Here is an 11,713-nt window from a genome sequence, read left to right as displayed (position 1 = left end):
TCTCGTATTATTTGTCCCGTTGCATATGTAATTTGATTAGTGCAGTTTGGGTAGATCAAAAGTAATCCTAACTTGCACATTAATTTAATAGTTGGGTTAAGGGAAAGAAAATTGAACACCAATACATCCTTACTATACCTTCATCTTAGAAATTAATTAACATGCTTCATCACTGAAACAAGCTCAAGTCTTTTGTGATCTATATCAAATAAAATATAAAATATATAGGAATAATAATATTTTGCTTAATTTGATGGAGCATTTGGTCAAACAGACTCTGCTACCACATCAATAAGGAATGATTCAACCTATAAGCTGTTTGATAGGTTCCTGAATAGATTTTTTTCTCTAATACATTGGGATTTGGGCGTGAACAAATTTTCGACCCTAACCCACCCAACTTGAAAGTTGCAACCCTAATACCATAACAAGGCAATTGCTGAATGCTTTTTCCATTCCCTTTTTCTATTTTTTTTTTCTTTTTATTTAACAAGCATCAGTGCATCACGTATGCAATTCATTCTTCATTTGCTGTGCTCCTGCACCGCCCTTTGCAGCAACTCCTCCCCTCCCGTTCCTCCCCCACTCGATATAATCTTCTTTATCACCTCTTCCTCCGGTTACTCTCTTGTTACTGTGAAATATTGGCAACTCACCATCTCTTTATACTCTGTCATCATTTGCTGCCTCAGCTTCGGAAAGTCCATCATCAGATTCTTCAGCTTCTTCCACAGCCCGTCGGTGACTGAAGTCCTTGTGCGGTTCACCGGCGTCCCTTCTCAATAGCCAGAGAGTCTTTTATTGGTAAGCAGGACACTGAAAGAGTTGCGTTTCGTTTGAATTTGGATCGAAAGATTGAAAGAGCTGCCGCCTTCCTCCTCTTCAGACGGTGGAATTCCAAGATAAGAAAGAGGAAGAAAGAGGTTGTTGGAGAGGAAAAGAGAATAACAGGTCGACAAGGATATTTCGGTAAAATAGGTATTTGGAACAAAATTATGCATCGACATGGTGTTTTCTGTTTGAGTCATTGACGGAAGGGAGGTTTTTGTCAATTTTTTTAAAAATTCAAGGGAGGTTTTTTGTATTTTACCCTTTTAAATAATAAGAGATTCCTTTTTTTTCTAGAAATTAGATGTTTTGGCTCGTAATGTTGCGACATGGTGTTTTGGAATAAATCGACATGAAGATTGGGTTGGATGATATCCGTTATGAAATTAGACATATTTTAATCAATTAAATTTATGAGAGACTTACAATAATTTAAAATGTCAAGTACTCCTATCTTAAACACCAATACCCATCTGTATATTAATATTAATTCCGAGTTAGCACCTATTCTAACTGTAGGATGGGACTAAAAATTCTGAGAGTAGGTTGAACAGTCATTCTCCCTTAAATTTATATCAGCAGCAAAAAAATATATATGTAGAATAACCATCAACTATTGCCTTGTTGGAATCGAAATTTTGAAATCAACAGGGTTTTTCTACTTGCCAAAGTAGAAAACATATATAACTCGACCCGATATCTGATTTGACTTGAGTTGATTGGTTGGAAGCCCAAATAAAACCAATCCAAGTGAAGGTATGTGTTATATTATGTTATATCCTTCACAAATAAACCAGTAAAAAATATTTAGCTTATTGGCTTAAAAAAAACATTTAACTTTTTTGATGGAGATATGTAATGATTAAAATACTTGGACTATTTGACAAAAATTTAGGTCCACATTCCAGTAGTTCATTTAATTAAACCCGACCCTAGATTTTCATTTTTGGGGTTCTGGGTTGTAGATAATTAAACATGGCTTGTCAACTTGAAGTCCCAAATGGTGAACAACCAGGATTATATTATATTCTTTCACCATTGACCTAGGGACAAACTTTAATTGGTTGAGCAAATAACGGACAGAGTGTTTAGCTTGATCAAATTGATTTACATTGTTATATGCATCCAAATGTAGCAATTTTGAATCTATAATGCTCACTCAAAAAAAGTTATTACTAAAATGTAAATCAGTATTAGGAAGGCGATGTTTGGCATTGATAATGATTTCTTAAAAATCACTGCCATATCAGAGTAGTATTAGAGGAATTGACATTGAAATTTCTGTTTGGTTGGCCAATTTTGGTGATTCTCATGAAATCATTCAAAAATTAATTTTTAAAATCAGCCCTTTTCAGATATCATCTTTTTGTTGATTTTCTGATTTTTAGTTGATTCTAACTTTTTGAGAATGACATTACATTGAATAATAACTCTAGTACAAAATAATTGATCTTTGAAGATCAATATTACATGGCAGAAATGATATTAAAAGGAGTTTTAATAGGGGAACTCAGCCATGTGACGGGATGAGGTTGGGCCTATTGAATAAACATCATCTAGCAAAACCGCAAGCCAGGACCTAAGATTTCCAAGTCCAAACTTTGCGCCTTAAAAAGTATTTTGAGTTTAGATTATTATGTATTGGAAAGAAAGCAACTCTTACCAAACACAAGACACCGTTTGGATCATTTTTGTTTCCCATGGCTCTATTTATTTGTGATTCAAACGCTGAACTGAATCTCAGTTCACATTTGTGGGCATTTGTTTGACACCTAAAAAAGTAATGATTAAGAGATCAAAAATATTTTTTCATTTGTACTCTGAGGAGAGAGCATGACTGTACTTATTTTTTTGATACAATTTTTTGTTCTTCATAATTTTGCTTTTTGACCAAAGTTTAGGTTGCATTTGGAAACGATGCAAATAGAGTGTAAATCACGGTTAAAGGTAAATTTGCACTCTGGTTTACTTTTGCCTGTGTTTGGCAACATTGCATATATGTATTGGCAAATGACAGAAAATGCATTTTCTAATACATATTTACATTGATAATAAGATGTAAAAGTATATCAATAAAAGAAAAGTAAATTTGCATTCGAATGGGCTTTTGACAAAAAAGGCATATGCTTTATTGAAATTCGTGTTTGTATCCATTACAACTAAAAGTATGTTTGGTAAAAAGGTAAATTTGCCAATGCAAAATTAACTCAATTTTACAATTTATATGGACCGCTTTACCCTCTATATATTTGCATTCATACTTATTTGTATCATTTCCAAACACAACATTAAGGAATTGGTGCATAAGTAATTAGAGCATTAATGATGGGGTCCATGTTTTACTCCAATTTCAAACAAATAAGATGAATACAAAAATGATTTAAAAATGTAAACCTTATTTTATATTCTTGAACCAAAAAAAAAAGATAATTATACAAAGCATATATTTGCGTTTAAATCTCAACCAAACGCAGCCCATAGTCTAAAGCTCAAAATTATAAACTTATCCAAACGTGCATAGTTTAAGTATTTTAAGAAAATGTAATTATTATTTTGAGAATTCAAACATTACATTAAAGAAAAGAAGAAGCAACTTATTGCATAAGAGAGAGGACGTACACAATTCTAATTAAATATTATCACAGTTATATAAACATGTTAATAGGTTGAGCCAAAATGGGAATGCAATAACTCTCAAAAGTAAAAAAGTAAAGCAATACCATAAAGCCAAACAGTATATTAAAACATTGAGATTTTCAAAAGTAAATATTACTTTCTGAAAAAGGTGGTTAATCTAGAGCGACCCCCAGTCGGTCTCGTTAGCCTTGCACGTGAATCAAGATAGAAATATAGCAGCAAGGGGTGATTGTAATCATCAGGGAATTTTTTATTTAACAAGCAAGCATGATGATATTAATAGTAAGAGGCCTTAACTCTTTCTTTAACTAATTAAACAAAAAGAAAAAATAAAATGATGTGGAGACTTGAATTTTAATGTAGCTTCTGAATTCTGCTTAAATATATATGTTCCAAGGCGGCCGGCCGGCCGGAACTCGGGTAGGGTTTGTTGACTAATACATATATAATTAACAATTAATCTAATTTATAAGAATAATTAATGAAGCTAGGTGCAAACTGGACAGAAACAAGTGTGACATTTAATTGAAGCAAAATCTTGTTGATAAGTTTTGCACATGCATGATCTGGAGAGGAAGTCAATTTGCACTCTATACATCAGTGATATTGTCCATTCTCTTGCTCAATTTGCACTCTCTTGTTCCACAACTGTAACCTGGTCTTCAACCCCTCACTTTATTCACCATATATATTATATATTCAGAGATAAATATAACTGAGTTCGTTGAGTGGAATTTGCTTAGCTAGTAGCTACATGCATTTGGCTGGTTGTGGTGAACGCTTGGGAACGATTCCTGCCTTCACATGGGTTGGGGGTTGGGGGTTGCGGGTATGGGGACGGGTTGGTGAATTTGTTCAATTCCCAAATCCAAAACCCAGATAGGTTCAGTTATCTTCATTTGAGATTAAAAGAAAACTAGGTTTCTTAATTATATGCATATTTTTCCTAATTGTAAGCTTACAATCTTTTTGTTTTCAGGATTTCATGATCAACTTATGGTGTAGCCCCATGAAGATCCAAAACTAAAAGCCAAACTGCAGAAAATTGAAAGGAAAGTTCTTAAAAACATGACCTTATATATATATATATATATATATAAACAACTCACCAAGATTACTTAACAAAGTAAAATCTATAGAATCATTTTTGAATAATGAAGAAACAAGGTAACTACTTTCTAAAATAATTGTGTACATATCATTTCATGACAATAATTAGCATAATAAAGCCGATTTTCCTCAAAAAATCCCGAACAAATTATATTAAATATTTTCAAATCAAACCAGGCCAAGACATTTCTTTGTGCAATAATGATAAAATCTCAGGCTCACAACCATGAAAATGGGTTCGAGTTTGAGACTTGAGAGCAGCCACTGGGACCAACATTAAGTCTCTTTTGGTGGTTTTTAATTTGCAAATATGCATGACTTAATTTTTTTTCTAAAATGAAAATAAGTCTAATTTTAAAAAGCAAAAGCCCCCCTTAATTGACCTTACCAAAAAAACAAGAAGAGGAAGCAAGGCTAGCTACTGAATGGTTCTCTCTCTCTCTCTCTCTGTATCCATTATCTCAAATCCCAAACTTCACTAAGAAATAGGGGGCAGCCCATGGATTATTGTTTACAATAGCAGTATAGTCACCGACCAGGCATCACCGTGGTTAGTGTGCGTAGGACGCCATAGTATAAGGCGTAAGTGCAGGAGACCCAGTCCATCTAAGTATGAACCGACTGTCATTGACAAAGTCACATAGTCACACAACAAGAGAACCAGAAATTTAAAAAAGAAGAAAAGAATGGTTGTTGTTTTAATGAATTTGCACTCGATCCCTTAATTTGTCTATCTAGCTATGAACCTAGATTTACTTTCTTCCTTCTTTTTGTTTAATAAATTAATCCGAAACAAACCTCACCCAAATGACGCAATCTGCGAATTAAAAGATATAGATCATCAGTAAGATATATCTATTAATTCATTAATCCTATATTGACTAGTTTAAGGCAAAGAAATCCAGTAGTTGCTTAAAATCGCTGCATGTTTACTAGCATTCTTCTATTTAATTATAAATAGAAAAATATTCATTAACCAGTTTACTTGATCCACTTATTAAAATTTAAATTTGAACAAGCCCACCCATGACCCAATGTGCAGCGGTTAGTTCAATCAATTCTCATTTAGATGGGCGCAAATCAATCTAGCTTACTTCAAAAAAAAAAAAAAAAGGCAAGTCAAAGAATTGAACAATCTAGCTTACTGTTTTACAATTTGTAACCTCAGTGCTTTTCCAAAAATATTTCTTTTTCACAACCATTTTACATGAAACCAAATGCAATAAAATAGCAACTGTCACAAAGTCATTTTGTTGGGGGGAATGGCCACTCATCGTTGAGTTGGACCCATCTGCAAATCGTTTATTCTCTTTCTCTTCTTTTTCATTTTAATTAATTTTTTTACTATCTATAAAAAATTGGTCCTAATTTGACAAATGAAAGCCCAAGTAGTCTATAAATAAGTCTCGTTCTCTGGCTTATGGCTGCACAGTTACATATTCTTTGTCCCACTCCAAAGACCACGTTGATGTCCTCGCTGTTGCTCCCATGGGGAAGCACATCTTGTTTTTTCATCTGCTCTCCTTATCCCTTCTTCTGGCTGCAGCAGGTACAGATGAGAGATCTCAGTTCCTGCCCAACAAATAGACAGAGCTGATGAGATTCTTCTCTTCTTTTGTTCTTCGTTTCTAAAATTAAATATCTACTAATTAATCTATTCTCTTTGATCTCCTTATCATACAGGAACTAAAGTAGTAGATAGTACATCTCATCATCATCATCATCATCACCATCATCACCATCTCCATACTCAAAACCAGATTCATGGGTTTTCTAAGCTTTTCGTTTTTGGAGACTCTTATGCCGACACTGGAAATAATGCGAAAACATTTGCATCGTGGCATGAGCCCTACGGGATCACTTTTCCCGGTAAACCATCTGGTCGTTGGTCTGATGGACGAGTCCTGACCGACTACGTAGGTGAGTTTTAATTAATTTTCTTTTCTTAATTCCTTTTTTCTTCTCTATGTTTCACTTCTGCTGGGTCCTGACTTACCTTCTCTTTCAGTTCTTCTGACTTTCCTTTATCTAATCTTTCTAGATTTTTCAGTTCAAATATGAACTTTAAATGCTAACTAACTATAAGCATAAAATACAAAGTCCCTCAGTCCTAAACCATGATCGAGCTGCTTTGGGATATGATGATCAGAATCTCAAAATCAAAACCCAATTAATAGAGATTTCATGCACGTCCAGATTTAGGTAGTGTATGTTTTCTAATATGAACGATTGTGGTTTCTAAGACGGAACAGTGATTCAAAATCACTGAAAGCCTGTTATAAATTTTCTATAGTTTGTATTCTTCTTTTTGTGCATGCATATTATATTCTAAATAATATCTTTTTTCAGCTTCGTTTCTTGGAATCAAGTCTCCAGTACCATATCGATGGATGAAATATGGACCAAAACTAGTACCATTTGGGATCAATTTTGCTTACGGAGGGAGTGGTGTTTCCCAAACATTGTTTCCAGTTCCAAACATGACTGTGCAAATCAACTCCTTTCAACAACTCATCCAAAAAGGGCTCTACACCAAGAAAGACCTCTATTCTTCCGTTGCTCTCGTCTCACTTGTTGGCAACGATTATGCTGCTTATCTTACCAGAAATGGCACCGCTGAGGTGATTTTTTTTTTTTTTTAGTAGATTCCTATCTAAAATGATCTACTCGTCCAATGAATACATGGTTGGCATTATTTTGTTTCATGAATCCTTCCTTGTATCTTCCCTTGCTAGATTTTAGCTACAAATAGATTGACCAGTGGACTTAAATAAACGGAGCTTAATTGCTCAAGCCTTAAGACCAAATGGGTCAGATATTAATATTAGGCTCCTATAATTGTGTAGCCTTGATAACGATTTAGCTAGGCTCCATTTGTTTGCATTGCAAATTCATTTACACTAGTACAAATGCATAAGAGTACTGCAATTTCTGGTTTAAACAATTTAGCTAGGCTCCATTTCAACTCGTTTTCACTAAGATACTCTTACACCAATACAATTGAAATTGCACTGTAAACAAATCAAATTAGCAAACGTGGGCTGAAGTGATAGATATTGCTCTTGATAGAGCACTATATATGACGAGGCAGCAGGATTGATTCTGTATGTCTATCACTACTCTCACTGAGAACATGTCTAGCTGTGATTCTTTAATTCATGTTTTGCATCAACCAACAAGAACAAATAAAGAAAAATCCCTCATAACCTCGTGACCCTTTTCTCTCCCTCAAATTATAGGGTCTTCCAGCCTTCATAGCGACCGTGGTTAACCAGCTGGCCTTGAATCTGAAACGCATCAACGTCATGGGTGTGAAAACAATAGTCGTCACAGGTCTCCAACCACTGGGATGTCTTCCTCAACGCACTGTCTTCACTTCTTTCCAACAATGCAATGAAACAGATAACGCAGGAGTGATATTCCACAACCAGTTGCTACAACAAGTTGTAGACAAATTCAACAACGAGAGCAAGGACTCTTCATTCTTAATTCTTGATCTCTACCGTTCATTCAAGACCATATTGAATCAGACGGCCCTACCAGGTAACAACCTCTTTAATTAATTACTTCGATATATGCAATGTTTGGTTTGATATTGAAAATACGAGGGGAACAGAAACTCCTTCAGTCCTCTGTAGTGCATTTACAGTGAAAAATGAATATGAATTATATTGGTCGATCACTTCTTGTACAGGAAATATGAAGTTTGACGATCTGTTGAAGCCATGTTGCATGGGCGTAAATTCCTCATTCTCATGTGGAAGCAAAGACGAGAATGGCGTGAAGATGTATACAGTCTGCAAGAACCCAAAGACGGCATTCTTCTGGGACATGTTTCACCCTACTCAAGAGGGTTGGAAGGCTGTCCGTTTGCTTCTGGAATCCTATCTGTTCCCACCCAAGTCCTAGATTGGATTGTCATGGTTTTCTGTGTTCCATGCTTTCATTCTTAATTCCTCCCCCTTCCATCGTTTCAATTTAAATAGTTCCCATGTGACGCATACATTTCTGTATCGATATGTTTTGTCCCGTCGTTGGATTAGTGCAGTTTGGGTGGACCAAAAGTAATCAAAACTTGCACATTTAATAGTTGGGTTACGTTAGGGGGAAAAGCAAATTGACCACCATTTTAATTTCTTGATTGCTTATTATTAAATTTTGCCATTAATTTCATTGTGGGTGTTCTACAATCGTCAAAACGTTCAATAAATCCAATTGCCAAAACTTGAAATATCACTTCGATTACAATAATGCTTATTTTTGGTATAGTCATTTTCAATTCCTAAGTAGGACTGGAATCCAAGATGCTTCACATGATAACTTCTTGCTTACAGAAAATATAAGAGATTGTCCTATTTGCCATCCACGAATAGCAATTAATTTTTGTCCATGAAGCAAAGACAAAACCTTTGTCCTTGGGGAATGGGGCAACCGGAGTCTCTAATGGCCACGTTATTCGTACTTCATCTATCTCGTCTTGCTCTTTCTGTAGAGTAACGATCAATTATTTATTGCCTCATTTGAGTCATTATTGAAGAGACCTATTACGCAAGAAATTTAGATAATTATGTTTGTTTTAATTTCAAGCTATGATCCAAAAGAATGTGATGGAATGAGTTGTTACGGAAATTTTTAAATCGATAGGCTTTTCTGCTTTCCACAAGTTGAAAAATTACCGGGCCCTACTCAATAAACCTTGTCTTATCTTGAACTTGCAGTGACAAGTTGGAGCCCCTTCTAGACCAAGGTTTTTGCCTTGGCTTTAGAAATTATACCTCCCACCCAAGATCTGATTTGACTTCTTTGGTTGATTACTTGCAATCCCAAATAAAACTAACTAGAGTTGGACGAGCTAGGGACTTCGGGCAACCTGCAGGTAGCTAGCTAGCTAGGGGTGTCAATGTGGATTTGGTCCAATCCTATGTGGGTCCATTACAAATGGATCACGTCCAATCCAATCCAATGAATATTTTGAACCTGTCCAACTCAATGTTTTGACCATTCAATCTGTTTAAATTTTTTTTTTTTTTTAATTTATATTGGTTTTAACTTTTAACCCAAACCTGCAGGTCAATTGACACTTATATTCTTATCTTCTATCAATAGATCTAGATATTGTCTCAATCTAACCCAATTCAATATAAATTCATTAGGAATCGATCAGGCCCAATCCAATTCATCAAATACTCTAGACCATTAAATCTGGACTGATCCATTTCAATATGTCTTGTGGTCTGTCCAATCTGTCTAGGTTTATTTTGATTTGGACAGATTCCAATCCAAAATCGGTCCATTGACACCCCTACTACAGGCACAAAGACGGCTAGAGGCCGCAAGTGGATTCTTGAAGTCCCAACTGGTGAACAACCAGGGTTATGTTCCTTCACGGCTTCACCATTGTCCTAGGACAAGTTATAGTTGGTTGAACAAATACTGGGCAAAATGCATGATCAAAATTAATTCACATTGTTCTGAATATCAAATTCTGAATCTTTAGTGCTCTATTAGCAAAATTTATTACTAAAGTGGAAAGCAGTGTCATTAACGATTTGGGTTGGGGGCCTGTGTAGGCTGAAATGATATATAGGGAGTTCAGTCCAATAATGATGAGACAGGATGAGTTCAGGCATATTCAAACAATGCTAAATATTACCTTTCTGTGTAGTGGTGGAACAGAGGGTTCACAGGTTCAAATTAAATAGAAAATTTGAAGATCATCATGAGACACAGGTGAGTCCCTTATTTCTACAATATAATTAAGCAATAAACTAGAGCCTATCCTCCAGTCACTCCTATCTGGCATATCTCATCTACTCGATACAAATAAAAAAAAAAAAAAAAAAAGGCAGAAGTATGGAAGCAAAGAACAAGACATTTTAAAGAATTGCAATTATCCAAATTTGAAAAATGGAACAATTTCAAAAGAGATCCAATCCTCTCATTTTTAGGCTGTGATTTTTCAAGGCTACTGTGTTTGAAAATGTTGTATAAATCTTGACTGGGGTACATATGATGAGGTCAAGTATCCTTTTTCTGACTTCTCTTTTCCTGTATAAATTCTTCAGTGCTGACTTTCCTTCAATTGAATATCGTTTTATTATTGCCTACTGGCCTTTTTTATTAAATAGTTTTTTTCCTTAAAACTAAAATTATTCCAAAATTCCAAAAATATAACAATCTGAAACCACTGAGAGTGTAACCACATATGGGTTAATTCCAAAGAAAAAATCTAAGGAAGTGTGTAAATATGACTATATGAGAAGTCAAAAATTAAGGCATGCTACCCACGTTATTTCTGAAAGCTAATTGCAAGTATTTTAAGAACTCCAACATTGTTATTAGTGACAGGAAAAAGAATTTGATTGAGAAAATTCTTGAGATACAACGGTTCAAAAATAACTAATGGAGACTCAATTGGTGTTTCCTCATAACTGTTATCAGTCCTCACAAAACCATTCTCATATAGTAATCACAGTTTTTTGCAGCCGTGTATTAGGAATATCTTCCTATTTGTATCTATGTTTTTATTCATGAAGACATATTCTCAATGTACAACTACCAAGTAGCTATAAATACAATGTGCACAAGGTTTTCTGAGGACTGAATCCGATTTCATGCCGTCAACGTTTCCTTTGGTTTTTTGTTTGGAAGCGTTGCTGTCAGGAAGGTAAATCGGCAACGTTTCCTCTGATTTGTTGTTTGGCTTCCCGTTTTTATTTTATTTTATTTTTTCTTTTTGTTCTTTTCCGTATTGAAACCGCCCAATCAACAAATACTGATGTAGTACAAATTTAATACAACATATTAATGTATATTACATGACCCAGGTGTTCATCTAGCGGCCGTATTTAACCACATAAGCATCCAACGGTAAATATTAAACCACCATTAATATCTAAAAATCTAAATCCCTTGGAACCATTATCTAACGGTTAAAATTGCTAGAAATGCAGATCAAACGGTCTAAAATTATTGATACCCTTATCTTCCGGTTAAAATGGTATAATAACATTAATCTAATGCTTGAAAATGATTGAAATCCCGGTCCGAAATTGTTGATACCCTTATCTATCTCATTCACAAGATTTGAATTTTGAAGTGTAGTCGTTTATTTTATTGGCCATTTTTGCGTAAAACA

General features: G+C 34.8%; 1 protein-coding gene across 1 annotated transcript; it reads left to right on the top strand.

The window, feature by feature from the left end:
• Positions 1–6,001: 6,001 nt before the first annotated feature.
• On the top strand, positions 6,002–8,808 carry LOC104588213 (GDSL esterase/lipase At5g03610-like). Its single transcript, XM_010246061.2, has 5 exons — positions 6,002–6,124; positions 6,259–6,495; positions 6,925–7,196; positions 7,815–8,118; positions 8,270–8,808. Exons 1-5 carry the CDS (start codon positions 6,064–6,066, stop codon positions 8,482–8,484), a joined length of 1,089 nt encoding a protein of 362 aa, XP_010244363.1. The 5' UTR covers positions 6,002–6,063; the 3' UTR covers positions 8,485–8,808.
• The last annotated feature ends 2,905 nt before the right edge of the window (positions 8,809–11,713 follow it).

This window comes from Nelumbo nucifera, chromosome 6 (assembly GCF_055504915.1).
Source record: "Nelumbo nucifera cultivar China Antique chromosome 6, China Antique-T2T, whole genome shotgun sequence".
Lineage (NCBI taxonomy): Eukaryota > Viridiplantae > Streptophyta > Magnoliopsida > Proteales > Nelumbonaceae > Nelumbo > Nelumbo nucifera.
This window is presented reverse-complemented; position numbering and strand designations above follow the sequence as displayed.

Coding starts and splice junctions, on each gene's coding strand:
- LOC104588213 (XM_010246061.2), top strand. CDS start 6,064: ATGGGGAAGCACATCTTGTTTTTTCATCTGCTCTCCTTATCCCTTCTT. Junction 6,125..6,258: donor CCTTCTTCTGGCTGCAGCAG/GTACAGATGAGA, acceptor CTTATCATACAG/GAACTAAAGTAGTAGATAGT. Junction 6,496..6,924: donor AGTCCTGACCGACTACGTAG/GTGAGTTTTAAT, acceptor ATCTTTTTTCAG/CTTCGTTTCTTGGAATCAAG.